The sequence below is a fragment of the Schistocerca americana genome, chromosome X (genome assembly GCF_021461395.2).
Source record: "Schistocerca americana isolate TAMUIC-IGC-003095 chromosome X, iqSchAmer2.1, whole genome shotgun sequence".
In the NCBI taxonomy this organism is placed as follows: domain Eukaryota; kingdom Metazoa; phylum Arthropoda; class Insecta; order Orthoptera; family Acrididae; genus Schistocerca; species Schistocerca americana.
Window position 1 is genome coordinate 620,217,223 of NC_060130.1, and position 21,681 is coordinate 620,238,903.

The 21,681-nt window shown below is 40.0% G+C and overlaps 1 protein-coding gene across 1 annotated transcript in view; it reads left to right on the plus strand.

Annotated features, from left to right (window-relative positions):
• Positions 1-21,681, plus strand: part of LOC124554833 (putative tyrosine-protein kinase Wsck) — a 161,964-nt gene that overhangs the window by 113,579 nt on the left and 26,704 nt on the right. Inside the window, exons 8-9 of the mRNA XM_047128496.1 lie at positions 4,970-5,262; positions 15,261-15,362. Of these exons, the coding sequence (XP_046984452.1) occupies positions 4,970-5,262; positions 15,261-15,362 (395 nt within the window). The remainder of the gene's footprint in view (positions 1-4,969; positions 5,263-15,260; positions 15,363-21,681) is intronic.

Genomic DNA, 21,681 nt, shown 5'->3' on the forward strand with positions numbered 1-21,681 from the left:
TTCGTAACGTACGCGCCGCGGCCTGTCTTTCTTGAAGGCCTCGTGCTCTGAATAACTGCCGTCATTCGCTAGCGAGATCACGTGACATGAGCTATGACTGGCTGACAAAAGTGCACTACTCAACGCAATGTCTATTTTAGAGTTTCCGAAGCTACCGTGCTGTAATTTGTGGAATTTGTGTGTATACTTTCGCAATACGAAAATAAACTCTGTGCATATTGTCTTTCATCAAACATCTTTCCAAACGTTATTGTTTTTCCTGGATTTCGTTTTCTAAAGTGCTGGGACGTCCTCCGCCGGTATAAGACCTTTACGATTCAAAGGACTGATAGGTTTTACAGCTCCCAGGGAAAGTATACTGTTGATTAACACGGATTTTCACCCGCTTTATACGTAATTTCATCCGGGAGAAATCGTGTCTTTAACCGGGAAATCCAGGATTTTTTTTTCTTGTCCACGTAGACACCCTGTAATGGCTCCAGCATACCGAGCAGCAAGTCAAAAGATTCCTTACAAAACCCAAACTGCACTTTGAAATCATTGTTGCCATACATCGCAAATGGGTCTCTTCTCTCCGTTGAAAGCCTTACTCCATACCATTACTCCTTTAGTTCAGTACTCTTGACTGGAAGTCACCAATTTGATTCTCCTATTTCCTCCAATATTTAAGCTGTCATCACAGAAATTTTGCATGGTCTCTGCGGTGCTTGTGCTACAAACAAAAAGTTTGTAGTTTATCATGTTAAACTTGCTACTAATGTTAAAAAGATCATTAATATGCATAAAAGAGAAATTATGGAACATCCCTTGTCATATACCATGGAAGAGGCAAAACTGAATTGTGGTACATTGTCATACGATGCATCACTACACTCTGTTCAACATATATTTAGAAAATTCACTATGTTAATAGGCTGTGGTGTGAGTATCATAATAAATGGAATACAAATGTTTAAGTTTGTGGATGACAGACAGGAATACAAAGTTGAAATTAAAACACAAAAGGCAGAGACAGTAGTGTGCTCCAAGGAATCAGAAAAAGTAAACATTAAAATTAGAAGAAATGAGCTAAAACAGACCTTATCGTACAAATATTATATAATGAGCTAATTGAAGGTGGAAGGGACATAAAAGATACAAAACAAAGAGGTAGGGAGTGGACTTGTTAGGGATACTCATAAAGTTTACATTATCACCTTAAAAAATTTCATAATAAATTTTTTGTTTGTTTGCTGGCATGTCTGCAGTCCTGGTACACATTGAAATCCACATGCAACGGTACTGTTGCATGTCACTATCAGGACCAAACAAACTGCAGCCAAGTGATAAAAGGAGAACTATGCAATAATTGTGTTTGGAAGCTGTGGAAATATTACAGCTGTGTCAAGCCAATCCAGATAGTTAAAGAAGTCACCTGGATTGGTTTGACACAGCTACAACATTTCCGTTGCTACCAAAAATGAATTACTACACAAAGCTTCACTTTATCAGTGGGCTGTGCTGTTTTGTTTCAGTTCCCCTAGTGAATGTACTGTGGTGTGGGGTTTCAGTATGTACCAGGCCTCCAGGCACGTACTTGTAAGGAAAAAAGTTTATAATGTAATTTATTTGATGTCACAATTAAAACATTATGACTAGTGTTTATGAATAAAATGAAAATGTGTCATTAAAAAAATATAAAAATTTAAGTGACGAAAAAACAAGTTAAAAGATGCATCTGGAGCATAACACTCTGTGGGTGCAAAGTGTGGATTCGAAACATACAGGGAATGAAATGCCTTTAATTATGATGTTGGAGACTTCTGTCAAAGCTAAAATGGACAGATAGAATGACGAACCAGATAGTCCATCAAAGAATTGATGAGGAAAAGGAAGTGATGGGGCAAAACTACTGTGGGAAACAATTGAACATAGACAACATGTGGATGGGGCACATAATAAACCACAACCAGTTCCATGTAAACATTCTAAAATGGGCTATACAAGGAAAAAAACCACAGGGAACCCCTCAGTTGGCATTTGTAAAAAAGGCTGTAATGTGAGCCAATAAGTATGCCAAAATGGAGGAGTTAGTTTGTAATAGATCCAAATGGAGAGCTGCCAATCAACTGAAATCTAAATGGTGAAGAAAAGTGCTATGTTTTCTTCATTACTGTAAAATTTGCTTCCCAGAGTTATTAAGAATATCATCTTTGGTGTTAATTTTTGTAACATAAAAGTGGGGACAGGGACTTTAACAGTTTGTTGTTTTTATTTGGTTCATATTATGTATGGTGGTCATTAAAAATGAATGTTACAAAATTAGATAAACTAAGTCAATGAATTTACGCATACTTTATGATGTACAAGAGAACTCACAGTATACATCTGTTGCTTTTGTACTATCTGTGGACTTGCTTTCTCAAAGATGAGAGGTATCTGTAGGTTTCTCCTGACAGTTCTTTGTTTGATGCCAAGGAACAAAATTGGACGTTGTGGTGCATAAGCAACAGTTTGCGATTTTCCTGGAGTGATAACTGCAATAATCTTAGATAAAAATATTCCGCACGTCCAGGGCCTCGCTGCAATGGAGCATTTCCTTTCACGCCAATCACCTGCCACCCTACCTAAAACCTCTTTCCTCATTACCTTAGCCAGCTTCATCCTGACCCACAACTTCTTCACTTTTGAAGGCCAGACGTACCAACAATTAAAGGGAACAGTCATGGGTACCAGGATGGCCCCCTCGTACGCCAACCTATTCAAGGGTCGCTTAGAGTAAGCCTTCTTGGTTACCCAGGCCTGCCAACCCAAAGTTTGGTACAGATTTATTGATAACATCTTCATGATCTGGACTCACAGTGAAGAACTACTCCAGAATTTCCTCTCCAACCTCAACTCCTTTGGTTCCATCAGATTCACCTGGTCCTACTCCAAACCCCATGCCACTTTCCTTGACGTTGACCTCCATCTGTCCAATGGCCAGCTTCACACGTCCGTCCACATCAAACCCACCAACAAGCAACAGTACCTCCATTATGACAACTGCCACCCATTCCACATCAAACGGTCCCTTCCCTACAGCCTAGGTCTTCGTGGCAATCCCTGAACCATTACACCAACAATCTGAAAACAGCTTTCGCATCCCGCAACTACCCTCCCGACCTGGTACAGAAGCAAATAACCAGAGCCACTTCCTCATCCCCTCAAGCCCAGAACCTCCCACAGAAGAACCACAAAAGTGCCCCACTTGTGACAGGATACTTTCCGGGACTGGATCAGACTCTGAATGAGGCTCTCCAGCAGGGATACGACTTCCTCAAATCCTGCCCTGAAATGAGATCCATCCTTCATGAAATCCTCCCCACTCCACCAAGAGTGTCTTTCCGCCGTCCACCTAACCTTCGTAACCTCTTAGTTCATCCCTATGAAATCCCCAAACCACCTTCCCTACCCTCTGGCTCCTACCCTTGTAACCGCCCCTGTCAGAACTCCGGAGATGGGAACTTGCCCTTCAGTATATCCTCTCTTCTCGTTATCCGCCAGGCCTCAACCTCCGCTAATTTCAAGTTGCTGCCGCTCATACCTCACCTGTCTTTCAGCAACATCTTTGTCTCTGTACTTCTGCCTCGACTGACATCTCTGCCGAAACTCTTTGCCTTCTCAAATGTCTGCTTGTGTCTGTGTATGTGCGGTTGGATATGGGTGTGTGTGCGAGTGTATACCTGTCCTTTTTCCCCCTAAGGTAAGTCTTTCCGCTCCCGGGATTGGAATGACTCCTTACCCTCTCCCTTAAAACCCACATCCTTTCGTCTTTCCCTCTCCTTCCCTCTTTCCTGATGAAGCAACCATTGCTTGCGAAAGCTTGAATTTTGTGTGTATGTTTGTGTTTGTTTGTGTCTATCGACCTGCCAGTGCTTTCGTTTGGTAAGTCACATCATCTTTGTTTTTAGATATATTTTTCCCACGTGGAATGTTTCCCTCTATTATATCCTTATTACAGAGTAAGAAATTCACAATTGGACTACCTGCACTAACAGTCAATAAAATTTGATATATGTGGCAACCCAGTTGTTCACCGAACCCAAATGTATAATAATTCTTTGAGGTGGCTGTGATGATGCAGTCTATTTCTTAAAACTAGAGTAAAGGCTGACACAGAAACAATTAGTTGCATAAGTGGTACAATGAACCGTGCTTGTCTAAATCACTGACGTACTGCTATGTTTTCCCCAATGTTAGACAGTTCAGATCTGGAGGTTGTAAAAAGTCTTTGTAATCATTATTTGGACAATAAGGTAAACTAATGTAGCTGCAAAGTTCCTAGACGTGAGAGACAGTGCTATTTCATGGATTAAATTAGAAACCTTTCCGTAAGGCACTATTGTTGGTGATTTTACAGTTAGATGAGTTCGCCTTACCAAGCAAGGTCTTTCTGAGATATATTTAGTTTGGTATAGCACACTAAGAAGTTTTGGTGTTGTTGTGCGCAAAGAGAATCATTATTGTAGCTAAACAGTGCATAAAAATGGGGTAGGTATTAATTAACAAATGCTATATTGATTACCCTTACTGATTCCAAAAGATTCCACACCAGATACATTTCATAAGGTAGTTTCTGAGGTAAGGCAAAATATGTGTTTTGCATAATATCATTTATGTTAAGCACCTTAAACTCTACATTCTCATGGTGAAGAAAAGTGCTATGTTTTCCTCATTACTGTAAAATTTGCTTACCAGAGTTATTGACTGTAACACTCTTTTGGCACTGAAATTTCAAAAAAATGTGAAGTATTTTGTTAACTCTTAAATTAAACAGTCTGTTGTTTTATGTTGCCTTCAGTAACTTTCACTTTAATGATGATGAAGAATACTTCCTTACATTATAAACTTCCTTTCTCGTAATGGAGAAAACCAGTAAATATTGGTATTATTACTCATATGGCCTTGCATAATGAGTTTAATGAATGGTTCAATAAATATGTTTCAGATGTTTCCCTTGAGGGAGGTCTGAGGAAAAACATGTTGAAAGATCTAGATGTTTTAATTAGGGTGGGCACAAACCTGAATGTTGTCCATTTAGTTGGACTATGTGAAACCCCAGAGATGTTGTTTGTTGTACTGGAGCATCATCCTGCATCCCTGAAAGACATTTTGCTGGAAAGCAGGCAGCAGCAGCATTTGGAAAAAGCCCAATCAAGAATATGTTCACTTCCTGAGCAACACATTCTCGAAGTAATTGTTGGTATTGCACATGCTATGGATCACCTCACCTCTAGGAAGGTAAGACGTACTTCTTGAAATGCTCTTTGCAGTCATATTGGTTACAACAGAAATATTCTCAGGTTTATAATACGGCCACTTTACTAGCAATGGCAACCATCTTGAATGAAATATGTGTAGCTGTCTAGATGTGTTACTTCTTCCTTTAGAGTTTTTCCTTAAATAAAGTATAAAATAAATACTTCAATATTTGGGACTTGTCCTGTGTTTGGCCTCTAGTTTTATGACATAAATGTTTTAGATAGCTGCTTTTCTTTTTACATGAATCCTTAATAAGTGCCACAGAGTCCAAATGCTTTGATGTCAACAAGTGTTTGTCGTAGTTTTATATCTGTTTGTGTTCAGTTCTCTAGTGGCTTCTTTGCTGTTGGGAGGATAATGGACTAATTTGTCTCACATGTACTTAGCTTGAGACAGCTGACGTAATAGTAGGCACAGGCAGCACTATTTCGTTAATATACCACAACATGCACCACTAACAGGATCAATACAAAAGTAACCACTGAAAGCACTTTTACTGTAATCAGTCTAGTTCTCACATGGTTGTCCAGGGTGAGCAAATGTACCACACTATTTGCGAGCCAATTCACAACCAGTAATCAAGATTGAAGTCACCTTGTACCAGTGTAAACAGTCCAGTCAGTAGTATAGTGAAATACCAAATACAAGGTAGGCTCATCATAGGCAAACTGTTTATGGCATGTAAAGGATGGCTTCATAGAAAAGAGCAAACTGGTCTTATTCTGCTGTACCACCAGTTAGTAAGCAGCTTGTCACCAGAGGCCTGCCCGACACAACAGTCTCTGCCGATGGGCCCTGCTGGCATGCACTGTATCCACTAGACCCCATTCTGAAGGGGTATGCAATATACAGTCCATAGCGATATCCCAGTTTGGTGGGATTTCTCTGTATTTCCATCAGTTTTAAATAACATGCCAGATGGGGAAATAACATACCTCTCCCTTTGTGTGCACAAATGGGCAGATGGCCTGTTCTGGAGTCATTGGTAGCCCAGCCAATGGTTCTGGCACCAGGGAATGAAAGGAGGATGGTGGTAGGGTCTGGTAGTGTGATGGTAGGTGGGATATCTACCTCTCCTAAGGGTGGCAGTATGGACAGCACTTTTCAGGCATTCAGTGCTGGGACCTGGCTTCACTACCTCTGGGCTGTAACCTGTCATGAGCTTCAATAAGTTGCCTATCTGAAATTTACCTTGCCTCAAGGAGCATGTATGGTGTCACTAGTTACGGGGTCACATTGTGGTTAGCTCAACCTCCATAGACTCATCAAGGGTATCCTGTCTCCATTGTGCAGACTGAGCATCGGGATAGAAGTCATAATATTACGTAGGAGGAGAGAGAGAGGAAGGAGCAGCAGGTATGACGTATGAGCCTGGTTAGGGGCAGGGCAGTTGGAGGCCTTATATGGTGGCTGTTAGGGGGCATGGTGTTGTCTTGCTGTTGCAGCTGCAGCTTGTTATGGAGCAGCATGTACCAGCTTTGGCCAGTTCTGTCTTAAAATAATTGGTGCCCCTGATGACACACAGTGTCACCTCACATGCTTTGTGGCATTCTTGGGCCTTGCCAAGCCATTCGCTTTAGGCCTGCTGTGAAATGGTGCTTGCGTCATTTGCAATATCTCTGCAGACAGTGGATATCGATGGGGGTGGATCAATATCGTGCAAGGGAAACTCCCGGAGACTTCCTAAAATGACATCATTGGCATCATTTTTGTTGTCTGGATTGTGAATTTTCTAACCAGCTGCTCATCATTTGAGTTAGATGGTGGCTGTAATGCAGGAAAGATCAGGTTTGAAATGCCATTTCAGTGAACAACCAGTCAGCCTTAGATGAGACATATTGTCAGCCATTGGCTGATAGTTTGGTGTCATACTTTCTTCCCTCTGTGGCAGATATGCTCATTAGGGCCCATATTGTGGTGTAGGTATATGTTGAGGTCATATAGCCACACTGCACCTTTGAATTGTCTGACATAATCAGTATGCAACAGCCATCATAGTGTGCTCTGTTTTTTGTTATGGTGGAAACTGCTGTGGTACAGCTGCTCAATTCTGGGCTCATGTTGGACACAAACGGATTGTCCTCACACTCTCTTTGTTAGTGTCTGGCAACTTGCCAACACAGCCATGTGAGTCACCCCCTTTGGAGTCGGTGTAATAGCTGGAGGATGTGTGTCCAGAGCAAGAATGGAAAGAGGGCTTGACTTTCTGTGTTTTCTGTTTCTACCATGAGGACACTGCCCCTGGCATTTATACAGTATCAAATGAAGAAGTAGCTGTGATATGTCGGATCTGCTGTTTTTGGCAACTGCACTGGCCCTTTATGTCTTACCAGCAACAACAGTCTTTGAATTAGTGTGTTCTGCCCCATTGATTGGGCTACTTCATGGTCCATGGTGGGAAATATATCTAGTTCTATTCATGTTAAAAACAATTCTTTGTCTTGCCCCACTGGTAGGTGAGACAGCACATCCAGGTTAGTGTACTTGGAGGTGAATGTCATAATGCCAATTGCTAAAGAAAAGGGTGAGACACTGTTGTCATGCTGATTTCTATGGGGGTCTTCAATCAATAGTTGAACAGGATGAACAGTAATGTGACTTATAATTGGATTAAATTTCATGTTGTATAAGTAGATGTGGAACATTTTCACTCTGTAAATTACAGCCAGTATATCCTTTTCTCTTTGTGAGTAGTTTGCCTGTTTTGCTGATAACATTTTGGAGGCATACAAAATTGGTTGCTTGGTGCCATCTGCATTTTTGTATAACCATACTGTCCTAATAATTTGCTGTGATGCATCAGTGGCTAACTTATGGGGATTGGGGCAGGGGGTTGCAAAGACAGGGAACATACCTTAAGCACTTTTTTAAATGTGTGAAAGCTGCCTGGAAAACAGTAGACCACTATCAACTCACACTTCTTTTGCATAGCTAGTTGAGGGGATACATCATCTGAGGTATGAATTTGCTATGTGTTACTTTCCCCAGAAATAATAGTACTGTATTTGTTTCAGGTTTTTGGACATGGAAGATTTTTTTGACGACACTATTTCACTGTTGATTTGAACCCTACTTTACTTAATGTGTTTTATGTATTTAAGAAAGAAACTACATTTATCCAAATTATAGCATAACCTGTTAGAAGTGAGCCAGTTAAAGAGTGCTTGTAAATTTTTAAGGTGGTACTCTCATATGCTCCCTGTTAAAAGATAATCCAGGTAGTTTACACATTGAGGGATTCCGTTCATGAGTTGTTCCAAGAACCCTTAAAATGTGACTGCTGCCCTTGTAATTCCAAAATGTAATCTGTAGTACCTATACATTTCATAAACCTCATTTGCTACAGGGATCTGCTCAGTTTTCATGTCAAATGGCAACTACAAATAAGCATGTGCTAGATCTTATATACGTATAGACCCATTAGGTTTCTTAATTGTGATCATTAATGGGTTCAATTGACTAACAGTTCCATTATTACTAACTTCCATATGGTGACTGGCACTAGACAAGGTCTGTAAAGCTGTGACTGAGTGGAGGATTTGGCAGCCAGACTGTGATTTTTTTGTGTGTGTGTGTGTGTGTGTGTGTGTGTGTGTGTGTGTGTGTGTGTGAGAGAGAGAGAGAGAGAGAGAGAGAGAGAGAGAGAGAGAGAGAGAGAGAGAGAGAGAGAGAGAGATGCATTTGCTTGAGTGTATGTGTGTGTGTTGTCTAATTCTGATGAAGACCTTTTCGGCTAAAAGCTTACTTGTTTGACAGACTTTTTGTTGTGCCTATCAGTGACACATCATCTCCGCTCTATGGCGAGTAGTAATCTATCCTTTTCATAATACTGTAATTGTTTGTAATCTTGACATAATGCTGCCAGATCATTGTGCAGTATGGAACGCGGGATTAGATTTTTATTCTTCTTAACCTGGAACCAAACAGCAAAAAAGCATCAGGTGCAAAAATGTTAGGAGCACAGGTGAAGCTACTACTAAGGAAATTAGTGTTCTTCATATGCTTTTGTACTTAGGTTGCACCATAATATGGCCTTGTAATGGTATCATTTGTTCTCTGTGTGAAATCACTCGCTGCTGAGCTGATTGGAACGGTGCAAGGCCCGGATGCTCGTATGTGTCAGAACTGATGAGAGACACTGCCAATCTCGCATCTCCCTGGAACTGCGCTTTGCTAGCGATGGTGTCCAGCAGGATTAGTAACTGACTGAGAGTTCCCACATCCGCTATGGGCACCAGCCTGATGCTGCAAAGTGACATTGTGTTCTGGTGTTGCCACTCAGTGGACCGTACAAACAGTGGTCTGGTGTTCTCTCTTGGTGCACACGTTGAATAATGTGTTCTGCTGTCTTCATTGTTTGTGGCTATGCTTGTCAAAACAGTCCAGGCTTGACTCACATGATTTACACTACATTGTTTAATATGAAACAGGTCTTTGACAATTTGGTGATGGACTGGTGCTTAATTGAAGCCGTATCAGCTGAATGGAATCAACTTTGTACCTACCAGTGTTGATGGGGTTTTAGTACTGGCTGCTGCTTCTCTATACTGTGGTGTATGTTGTCACTTTGTTCTATGATGGTGTGTCGGCACTGGAGAATGAACTATCTTCATCCAGTGATTTGCTGGAAACAATGTTGCTGGATACTACCTTATTTGATGCCATTGTCAGTGCTCCAATTGCGGCCAATGTTATCTGAAATGACTGAGCAATTTTTAGAACATCACTAAGTTTTGGATCTGATTTGCTTAATAGCTTGGTGCCTGCTCTGTGATTAGGCACAGATTCCATTACTATGTTTCAGATCAAAGGTTCAATATATTATATGTCATGGGCTTGACATTTAAAACTACATTGCCAACTAAGACTCTGTAAGTCAGCCATGCAGGATGTGTAAGACTTGACCACTTTTCTTATGGTGCTGATTGAATAGTAGGTGAGCAGGTAGTAAATGCACTTGGTGCCCATAATGTTCAGACAGCAAAGTGCATATATCAGAAGATGACAAACTACTAGGGTGCACAGGAGGTTACAACTTTTAGTCGACCTTATGTACTCATTACTATAAGAAAATAGTGCTTTGGTGTGACAAATAGGGTCATTAATATCACTTACCTGGAAATATAGCAAAAAATGACGGACATAAGTTTCCCAGCTCTCCTTCGACATGTTGAAACTTGAGAAAGTTGTATGGGCAGATGGGGGTTGGGGGGTTGTAGGGGAGGAGGGGGGGGGGGGGGGAGTGAACGTGTTGTGCCTATCTTTTGTGTCAGGTGTTGTAGCAGCTTATTGTACTGCAGTTGTTGCTGTTCCAGACGTTGTTGTTGTTGTTTTTGCTGCTGTTGCTGTTGCTCTTGTTTTTCCAGTGTCAATTGCTGCTGCAGTTTTTGTCAGTTTTTGTTCTGGAGTTGTAGCTTTTGTTGCCACATCAGTACTTCTCAATCCATGATGTTTCAGTTCATGCACATGTCTTGGTCCTCTGCACCAATTGAATATATTGCTAAGTGTACCATTTAAGTTCATTACAAGAGTGAGTGATCAGTCACTAGTCTTATTTGCACATGGTTGCCAAGTATCAATAAAAGTACCACCAGTAAACGGAACCAAAATAATTATAAACCAGTGCAAGGGGCAAACAATTTTTGGTGCATAACTAATGCCTTAATAGAACAGACAAAGCTGTTTTGGCTTGCTACATTGGTGGTTTTATCATTTTCCTTTCACCAGAGACTTTGCACAGTGCAGCCATTTCTAACAATGGCCCTGTTGGCATGTGCCCAATCCCCTAGGCCCAACTGCACCCCATCTGGCTTCAGTTCAAACATCCCTGCATCTTCAATGGTGTTGGATGGAGATATAATAGTCATTTCAGCAGTTATAGTGCCATATTTGAACCAGGACATAGCTTTAGACATAAAAGGAGCTGTGAGCTTAAAACCCTTCCTCCTTTATTAATTGTTGCATCAAATTTTGGGAAAATTGCTGAATGTACATAACTTACTGCCATAATAATTTGATCTAAAGTCCTCTGAAAATATTCGGTTTTAAGATTGTCATGAGATTCTGAACTGAAATATCATGGTAGCTAATTGTGAACATGTGGCAGTTTTCCATGCCTTTTATGAAACTGTAAAACAAGTTTCTGTAAGACTGTAGTATGTTATACAAAAAGATCTTGATATAACTAATGCCTCTATAATTTGTGTTGGCATATAAATTTTCAAGTGGATGTAATGTTGTGTACTTATATTTGAACCTTTCTTCTGGTATCTTGTTATGTTGTTGTACGGTAGGTAGTAGCTGTAGAAAAGAGTACTGTAATTGAGTCTGAACTGGTTTGTTTCTTACTTGTATGCTCCGTCGCTTATCTGCACAATATGTTGTTATGTTATGGAATGAGAGAATTTACAGGTATTCACTCTTTATGTAAAATGTAACAAAAAGGCATGGCGTCATTAGTCACACATAAATTAGGAAAATATGGTACATGGATATGGGTCTAGATGCTCTGTATTTTAATGTTAGAATTCATTTTCTGTAACTTTTCATAGTACATTAATGACGAAAAGTGCGCAGAACGTACTAGCATACCACATGAAACTCTTTCTTACATGAAATGTACAAAATGCCCTCCATTAGCATTGATACATGCATCAGCTGACCATCACATTAAATCCCAGATGAGCTGATTGCATATGGTTTGGTAGCCTTCTGCAGTACGGGAATCTTGCATCTTATACTGGGATTTAATACACGAAAGCTCTCAAATACCTCAACACATCAAGTTTGGGGTCCAGAGAATATGGAGAGGAGAGAATTCATTCACCTTTTCCTATCCATATGTTTTGTAATTTGGTATATACGTTGCTGAGGTCAATATGAAAAGATTCACACCCAGGTAAAGAGACCACAACAAGTTTATTAATAATAACATAAAAGTACATTTTTTTTGTTTTTGAAACAATGACATGGATTCAACACAAAAGTAATTTTCCTCAAATCTCTCTTGATGAAACACTTCCAGTTGTGATAACCGAAGTACAAATAGTGTACCATATAGAATCACAAATTCACGGAAAAGTAACAGAAAGTCTAAGTCTGAAAGACCACACTGTCAAATGATGGTCTCTGAATCCAAACACACTAGTTGGCCATGATACTATGTTCTGGATACCTGATTGTTGAGGCCAATTATGCGTGTCAATGACAAGAAGACTTACAGCTCCAAGTTATTACATAGAAGGTAGTCCCAGGTTGGCAGGCTGGCTACAACTTTGTCCGAGGTCAGTGTCGGAACAGCAGGACACTTCACAAAGAGACTCTAATTGAGAAACCATGGCAGTAGTTGGTGTAACTTGAGAGTGCACTCCCTAGGTAATGGATACAGCATAACCTGCTAGCGAGCATCGGGCATTGTGGAGGTAAAATAGTGTCTGCAATTGCAACGCCACACTCATAGATGCTTGCTCTGCTGGCAGCAAACAAGGCACCTCATGTGGTGACTACCTAAGATACTGTGGACAACAAATTGACTTGCTGTTGGTGACAGGAAAGCTTACTAACATGAAAGGCAAGTACAGATGATTGTTTGGCCTGCAGGCACTTGGGCTGGTTGTGGCATGTGATGCTTGAAGTTTGGCCACATGCTAGATGTAAACCTGGTTGGCAAGTGGGCAAGACACAGCAGAACCTATTATTTAGAAGCCAGTATGCATATGAAATGAGGAGTTCTCTTGTGTTGAAAGTGCATGTTTTGTCACACTAATAAAGGCCCATCTTCTAGTAGTTAATGTGAAGTATTCCATAAAAAAGCCTTTTTGGTTCCTCTGTTGTGCATTAAGAGGTGTAGAAAATGAGTACTGACATGGAAATAAAGTGTGTCTGGATCTGTGTCCATTTAACATATTGTCATCTTGTATGTGTGAGAAGTATGTCCTTAAGATTTGGTTGTATGTTTTGATACCCCCTGAATGGGCCATTTGTGCATTAGAGTATGCAGTACTGAAAAACAGTGTAATAAAAGCAGTATGTTATTCTTTTACCTTGTGCATGTTATAATTTTCCGAGTAAAATGTTGCCCCTGCAATAAGAGGTGCTGTGAAGAAGAAATGTGTTTAATCTCAACTTTTATGTATGTCAGACTCAATTTTTTGATGAGGTGAGTTATCAAAGACTTTTTCGTTTCATAATTGACCACCTGCTATTAGTGATATGTAATTCTAAAAAAAGAGAGAGAGAGAGAGAGAGAGAGAGAAAGTATTGCAAACAAAGAAAAAGGCCCACTCATCTTCAAACATTAACATAGGACACAAACTTACACATGCCAGAAATACTACTTTAATGAAGCACTGTGACTGTCTTGTAAGTTTTCTAAAATTGTACATTTCAGCCTCGAGTCACAGCCGGCCGGTGTGGGCGAGCGGTTCTAGGCGCTTCAGTCTGGAACCGTGACCGCTATGGTCGCATGTTCGAATCCTGCGTCAGGGTAGTTAGGTTTAAGTAGTTCTAAGTTCTAGGGGACTGATGACCTCAGATGTTAAGTCCCATAGTGCTCAGAGCCATTTGAACCTCAAGTTACACAAATGGTGTCAGTACCAGTTTGAACTTTTTACCAATTCGTTATCAGATTGTAGGAATGCATTACATAGTAATTCATCAACTGAAGGGGCCTGTAGAGGTACACACAATGTGAGATGGAACTGGTAATGTGACTGGAGTTTGAAATACAAGGGTTGGAACTTAAATAGTGGCAATTATTTATTCACAACTGATACAAAAGTTACATGTTTGCACCTGTTACTGTCCTTCAGAGTTTCACCAACATTGTGTAGAACCTGTTGCCAGCAATGTGGAAGGCATAGTACACTGTTAGCAGAGCCTGTTCTGCTGATGGTGCGAATGGAGCGGTCTACTGCCTGTTGAATCTCTGGAACAGTTCTGAAGCGAATGCCACGAAGTTGTTCCTTCATTTTTGGAATCAAATCAAAGTCACAAGAACTTAAGTCCGGGGAGTATGGTGGATGGTACAGTACTTCCCAGTCCCATCGATGGAACAGAGCAGCCACAGCTTGTGCTGTATGCGCCTACGCATTGTCATACAAATTGATGGGTGGGTTGCGCAGAAAGTGTCGTCGCTTCTTTCGCAAAGCTGGCTGCAAGTGATGCTCCAAAAAAGAACAGTAATACTGTACATTGACGGTCTGCCATGGAGGAATGTAATGTGTTAGGATAACACCATCACAGTCGTACACGAGAATCACCATACCTTTCACAATACTGGGGCTCTGACACACTTTCGACTTTCACGGCGACCCATAATGACACCATTCATTGGATTGGCATTTCAGTTTTGGCTCCTACCATGTGGCCCATGTCCCAACCAGTGTTTGAAAACATAGTGACACCGTTACGTTAGACAGCTCGCTCACAAGTGACTGTTTTTCCCTCAATTGCGTGCACGCTGGTGACATGGGTCGGGCGAGTCCGTTTGCTCGGAGGTAAGGTAGGTATGTCAGCAACCTGTGCTATCAGCAACAATAGTAGATTCCATTGCATAGTGTCACCACAGCAGTGTTGCCACTATTTAAGTTCTGACTTATTATATATAATAAAAATTAACATAAAAATCATTCTGTCTCAAGTTAAATAACAGTGCCTTACTTGTGAACATATTGTTATGATATGCTACAATTGTTACGATAAACTTTTCCATTTACATATTTCTGTATTGTGTGAATCAGGCTTTACTAATTGCAAGACATGCGTGAAAATGATAAAATATTGTGTTTCTCGTGTATAATTTTTTGCACTTGTTAGATTATGTACCGGCAGTTAAAGATCTTTCTCCATTACTAGTCATTAAATTCAGTAAATGATGTTTTAATCAACACCTTTGAAGTGTAGCTGCATATGAAAGTTAGTTGACAGTAATTAAATTTAAGATTTTCCAAGTTAAATTTCATTTGTTTTTGTTTCAGATTTTACACAAACAGTTGTGTGCGCGAAATATTTTAATGGCTGATGGAATGATACCAAAAGTTTGTGGATTTGGAATTGCCCAGTACACAAAAAATGGAATTGTAAGTGAGCTAAATAAATTTCTCAATCTCTGTCTGCCATCATATCTTTATAAAGTCTCTCTCACATTAGTCCCAACAAAATGTGTATTTCAACCATCTGATTTTAATAATGTTAAATATTGAAAACAATTGTAGATACTATAATCCATGTGACAAAGAGCCTCAACAGTTAAGGTATACTCGGCATATATGACTCAACCGATCTGTATGTCACTATGGCAATGCCACTGTGTTGCTGCAGCTTCATAGCCGACTATTGTGTCAGTCACATAGATTCAGTACTGCTAGCACCTATTTGTGCTTCATATTTGAAAGCTTGCAACAGCACTGCCAGCTGTTGGAACTCTTATATTGCTGCATCGAGTGTAGGAAGGAGGCCACGCGGTGTAGCTGCGCAGTCTAAGGCGCCTTGCCATGGTTTGTGCATATTCCCCCGTCGGAGGTTAAAGTCCTCCCTCAGGCATGGGTGTGTGTTGTCCTTAGCATAAGTCAGTTTAAGTTAGGTTAAGTAGTGTGTAAGCCTAGGGATTGATGACCTCAGCAGTTTGGTCCCATAATAACTTACCACAAATTTCCAAATATAGGAAGAAGTGTAAGTCCTATCGTGCCCCAGAGAAGCAAATGGAAACAAGTACTAAGCTAACAATTTGTAGGGTGGAAATGAGGAAGAAAATTTCTTGTGAGCTAGGAAAGTGGACAGCGAACGAGTCATAATTCCTGATCGCAATTGACATCCTTTTAAGCAGCTCTTAATCTGCCTTTGACCTTACATGTACACTGTGTGAGTAGCTTAGCTTGTTTTCATTTTTTTATGTGATATAAATTTCTCCTACATGTTCGTGTAACACATGCTTCTGTGGTTTTTTTCTTCATTTAACAGCTCATCACACATGTAACTGCATTGAAGCATCTGCTAATATTTGACAAAAATCACATAATAAAATTAGTCCCATGTCATATCTTATCTGGAAGATGCCTTTTGGGACGTTTCAGAAAAAAGTGGACACTTAAAGTAGGACAGGTCTGGTGGCCTAGCTTATGAAATTGTTGACAGTGAAATTGACTTCTGACTTTTAATAGTGTGTGGCATAAATATTTCATAACTACATGTAGCCTGGTTGTAGATGCCTCATAGTACAGATATAGCCTTATATTAAAACAACAGTGGCACATGTGAAGAAGGCATCACATTCGCATTTACACATTCACCAGTGTTCGGAGATACAGCCAATATTGCAACCTCTCGACTTTGTGGATTTCAGTGATTAACTAATGCATAAAATTTGCCATCTTTTATCTGTCAAAGTAGCATTTCTGATAGTGTCCAGTTCATGTATTTTCATTATATGGCCTCAGTCCAAAACTGGTATGCTTATTTCCTGTTGCACATATTCTTATGGAACAATTTTGCTCAGCACATTACCGTGATGTCATCAGAATGTGTGCAAGCACCACAAATGATAGATGATCACAAGAGGGGTAAGAGACAAGATCTCAGACATGTGGAACATACCCTCTCTAAAGTCTTACTGCCACTGTGATGCATGTGGGCTACTTTATTAAGAGTTTACGGCGAGTACCTGATTAAAATGACTCTTCTGGCACCAGGTCTATAAAATTTGTTTTACAAGCTGGGATTGTAAGAAATAGTAGTTAGGCAGAACTGTAAGAAGAACTGTGAAGAAGGTACTGTGATTGAGTGAAATGATGCACTGATAAGACACTGGACAAGTAGGATGGCACTGGAAATCCCCTTATGGCTGTCGAGTTTTAGGTTTTTTGTGAATTCCCTAAATCACTTAAGGCAATTGCTGGAATGGTCCCTTTGAAAGGACATAGCCTATTTTCTTCCCGAGTCCAACCTTATGCCCTGTTCATGATGTGTGCATTGCTGACAGGACATTAAACTGTAATCTTCCTCCCGTCTATGATATTATTCCACTGATACAGATGTCTAGTTGGATGAAAATCTACTAAAAAAAAGAAGTGCGAGAATCGGTAGCTGAATCAATTTTCATTATTAGCATTTAATTTTCTGGACATTCAGCACCATGATAGTGTACTTCTTATTATGTTACCTGCATTGTTGAAAATGCCATTTGATGAATGGTCACCTTACAGATATCAGAACTGTATTTGTAGCTTGCTATAAGAGCCAGATTGAGTTTAATAAGAAACTTGATGTTCTTTAAGGCCGCATAACATTGAGTATGAGGCAAACAACTGAATTTAAAGTACTTAGATGTGTACATCCCTTCAATTTAAATTTTCTTTTCAGTGAGTTATGGGACAGAAAGAGAAAAAAAGTAGTTCCTAAAGATACAGAAAAAGAGTACCTAATTGGCTGACTCAGTAGGTCTCTTGTATTGTCAAAATTAATTCAGTTCAAATGGCACAACTTTATTTTAGGTATTTCTCAAATAGTAGTTCATAATTGTACTATCATTCACAATTTTTCTCTCAGGCTCTTGTTTTATCGGCAACTTGTCTGTTTTATTGAGGTCTGAATGAAAGTACAAAACAGAACATAAAATACAGCAATTAGTGCCATAATTCTTTGGGCATGAAAAATTGATTTTAAATATGTTAATGGGGAGTCCTGGGTGGAATATAAATAATGGAAGGAGTAAAGGTAATAACTCACTGTGTAGTTGAGGCACTTAGTGGGAGACCGTGAGGTAGGAAAGGGGAGGAAAGCATGGTTGATGGCTGGGAGGTAGAGACTAAGAAGCAGAACTATTATCTAAGTAGTTTAGAGAAACTGTTACAGTGGTGCTGGTGTATGATGTGACTGCTTTTAAGGTGAGCCTGCCTCTGATAGGATAGGATAGAATAGGAGAGGATATGCCTGTAACAGGAATGAAATATGATGTACTGGGTGGGTTCATTGCACAGGTCTAGCTCCTGGGGATTCCACAGAAATATGAGCTGGGTAGCAAGGGGGTTGGGAGTAGGTGTGGCATGAGGTTGCACAAGCATATTCTGTAGATTTTGTGGAAGGCAGAATAACACATTGGGAGAGCTGAGAAGGAGTGTCAGTGGGATGTTTCTCATCAGGATTCAGACTTTGTCCCTAATAACCTCAACACTTGCAGGACATTAAAACCTAATTTTCCTTTCACATACAATTCTGTCATAAGAGATAAGTGCCTGATGCTTGTTGTGCACTTGAATCATGGCATGCTAAAAAGGCCTAAGTCCAGAAATATGCGAAATGGAGTTTATGCACATTGACATGTTGTTGTAGGGTAGCTGCATCTTTTAATGCTAGAAGGCACTCAGTCAGATGCTTGGTTATGGTAGGAAAGATGCTATAGAAATTATGTTATGTGCCATAAGGACTGCAGTCAGTGACTGAAGCTTTTGTAGCATGTAAAGGGAGCCCTTCCAGCAGAAACAAGAGAAGCTGTCCAGCAACATACTGGAAGTTTTCCACTAAAAGAAAGTCATTATGCTGGCAGGGATATAAGATATTTATATCCCGTGCTTAACATTGTAGTGATGTATGAGTTGTTTAAGGAGAAATATCACCAGATAAAGATCACCTTATGCAGCATTTTTGAAGGAAAATTTCAGTTTACATTTCGTACATGAAGAGCTGAAGGTGGAAATGAGAAGCCCTCACCTCCATGATGCTGCAAAGTGACATTCCACTAGATTGCTAATTGTTCACTAGATAAGGCTCCAAAAATATCATACTAATCTTACAGAAGAAACTGAAAGGACAGATGTGCCCCGTGCAAAGTGTCCAAATTCTACACATTCCTGTCCAGGATTGGGAAGGGTTGGTGAGAGAAGGTGTCTGCTGAAGGTTGTAAGAGAAAGGTAAAAGAACTGGTTGGACATTCATTGAGAAGGGAGTGTTTTCTAGCAGATGCTTTGGAAGGATTGGTTTGTGGGAGAAGACTGAGAGGAAGAAGGAGATACAAGATGATAGATGACATAAAGGGAAGGGGAAATTATGCAGACATGAAGAGGATGGTAGAAGACCAGACAGCCTGGAGAACTACCATGTGAAAATCTGTCTTTTGGCAGAACACTGATGACAAGGGGGATCAGTACCATTTTTTTATTAATTTATTTGGTGTGTAAATTGAACACTATTTTCATGTCAAGGGATATTACTTTTTCCCTCGTGACTGTGAATTCAACGTAATGAAAAGCGAACTTAGAAGTCATGTCAGGTTCTATATGATACATGAACTAGCAAAGCTCTTAATAACTTGCAACGAAGGTCAAAAATTTATTGTGGCAGAAATTTGTAATAATTGGTAATTATTAAATCCACTATTGAACGCCCTTATTAAGAGAAAAACATTGTATCTACAACAGAAATCCAGAAATGTGCTAAAAGGACTTCTGTCATTGAAGTGTAAACATTTTTTATGTGCATGATTTTTATTTTTTTACAATGTGAATAGAACCCTGATATTCACATCATTATTGTGTATTACTGATATTTTTTCAGGAGAAAAGAAAAAATCTATATCTACATAGATATTCTGCAAGCCACCGTACTGTGCGTGGTGAAGGGTACCCTGTGCCACTACTGGTCTATCCTTTCCTGTTCCACTTGCAAATAGAGCGAGGGAAAAACATCTGCCCGTATGCCTCCATATGAGCCCTAATTTCTCGTATCTTCATGATCCTTACGTGCAGTGTATGTTGGCGGCAGTAGAATCGTTCAGCAGTCAGCTTCAAATGCCAGTTCTCTAAATTTTTTCAATAGTGTTTCTCAAAAAAGAACATCGCCTTCCCTCCAACAATTCGTGTTTGAGTTCCCGAAGCATCTCCTTAACACTTGCTTGTTGTTAGAACCTACTGGTAACAAATCTAGCAGCCTGCCTCTGAATTGCTTCGATGCCCTCCTTCAATCTGATCTGGTACAGATTCCAAACCTTCATGCATTACTCAAGAATAGGTTGCACTAGTGTCCTATATGTGGTCTCCTTTACAGATGGACCACACTTTACTAGGATTTCCCCAATAAACCAAAGTCGACCATTCACCTTTCCTACCACAATCCTCACATGCTCGTTTCATTTCATATGCCGAGATATTTAAATGCTGCAAATGTGTGAAGCAGGACACTACTAATGCTGTATCCTAACATTACGTGTTTGTTTTTCCTGCTGGTCTGTATTGATGTACTTTTTTTTTTTTTAACATTTAGAGCTCGCAGCCATTCATCTCACACAATTTGAAATCTTGTCTAAGTCATTTCGTATCCTCCTACAGTCACTCAACTTCGACACCTTACTGTACACCACAGCAATATCAGCAAACAACTGCAGATTGCTGCCCACCCTGTCTGCCAAATCATTTGTGTATGTAGAGAATAATAGCGGGTGTTTCACACTTCCCTGCGGCACTTGTGACGATACCCTTGTCTCTGATGAATACCCTCCATTGAGGACAACATACTAGGTTCTATAACTTAAGAAGTCTTCAAGTTACTCACATATGTCTGAACTTATTCCATATGCTGCTACCTTCGTTACGAGCCTGCAGCGGGGTGCTGTGTCAAACGCCTTCCAGAAATCTAGCAATATGGCGTCTGCCTGTTGCCCTTCATCAATTGTTCAGGACATGTTGTGTGAGAAAAATGCAAGCTGGGTTTTGCACAAGCAATGCTTTCTAAAATCATAGTGATTTGTGGAAATAAGAATGATCTAAGTGTAATTACATTTTTGTTAGTTTTCTCAAAACTAGGCTGGAATGGCTGAGGTCCTTTTAACATATGGCAATCTATTATTAAGAAACAGCTTTAAAGCTGTGGGGTAGAACAGTGAAGTATCCCTAACTTTGAAAGTAAATTTAAAAAAATAAAGAAACATAGTAGAACAAAATTATATTTTGGCATCAGGAGGGTACAACTGGAAGTTAATTTCGTGATGTTTTAAACAACAGCTCTTGCAAGTGATGTCCCTCATTGTTAATGCACTGCTGCAGCCAGCTTCTGAAGTTCTACATTACTTTGTGAAGCATACAGCCTACTTCAAGGCAATTGCATTCTTCATGGTTTGTAAGGTCCTGGTTCAATGTTTGTACACCTCTGTCTTGAGGCAGCCTCACAAAAAGTAGTTACATGGATTTAAATCTGACATGTGTGCAGGCCATGGAATGTCCTATACCAAGAGATCAAGCACCCGGGGAAGATTTCCTTAAAAGCAATAGTCGAATTTCTAGCAGTGCGGGCCATGGCACCATGTTCAGTAAGACATAGTTGAAGAAGCATAAACTGTAAAAGAAAAAATATGACAATAGAAAAGTAAGGAATAAAGACAGAGCTAGGAAAGTGTAGAGAAGGGAACATGTT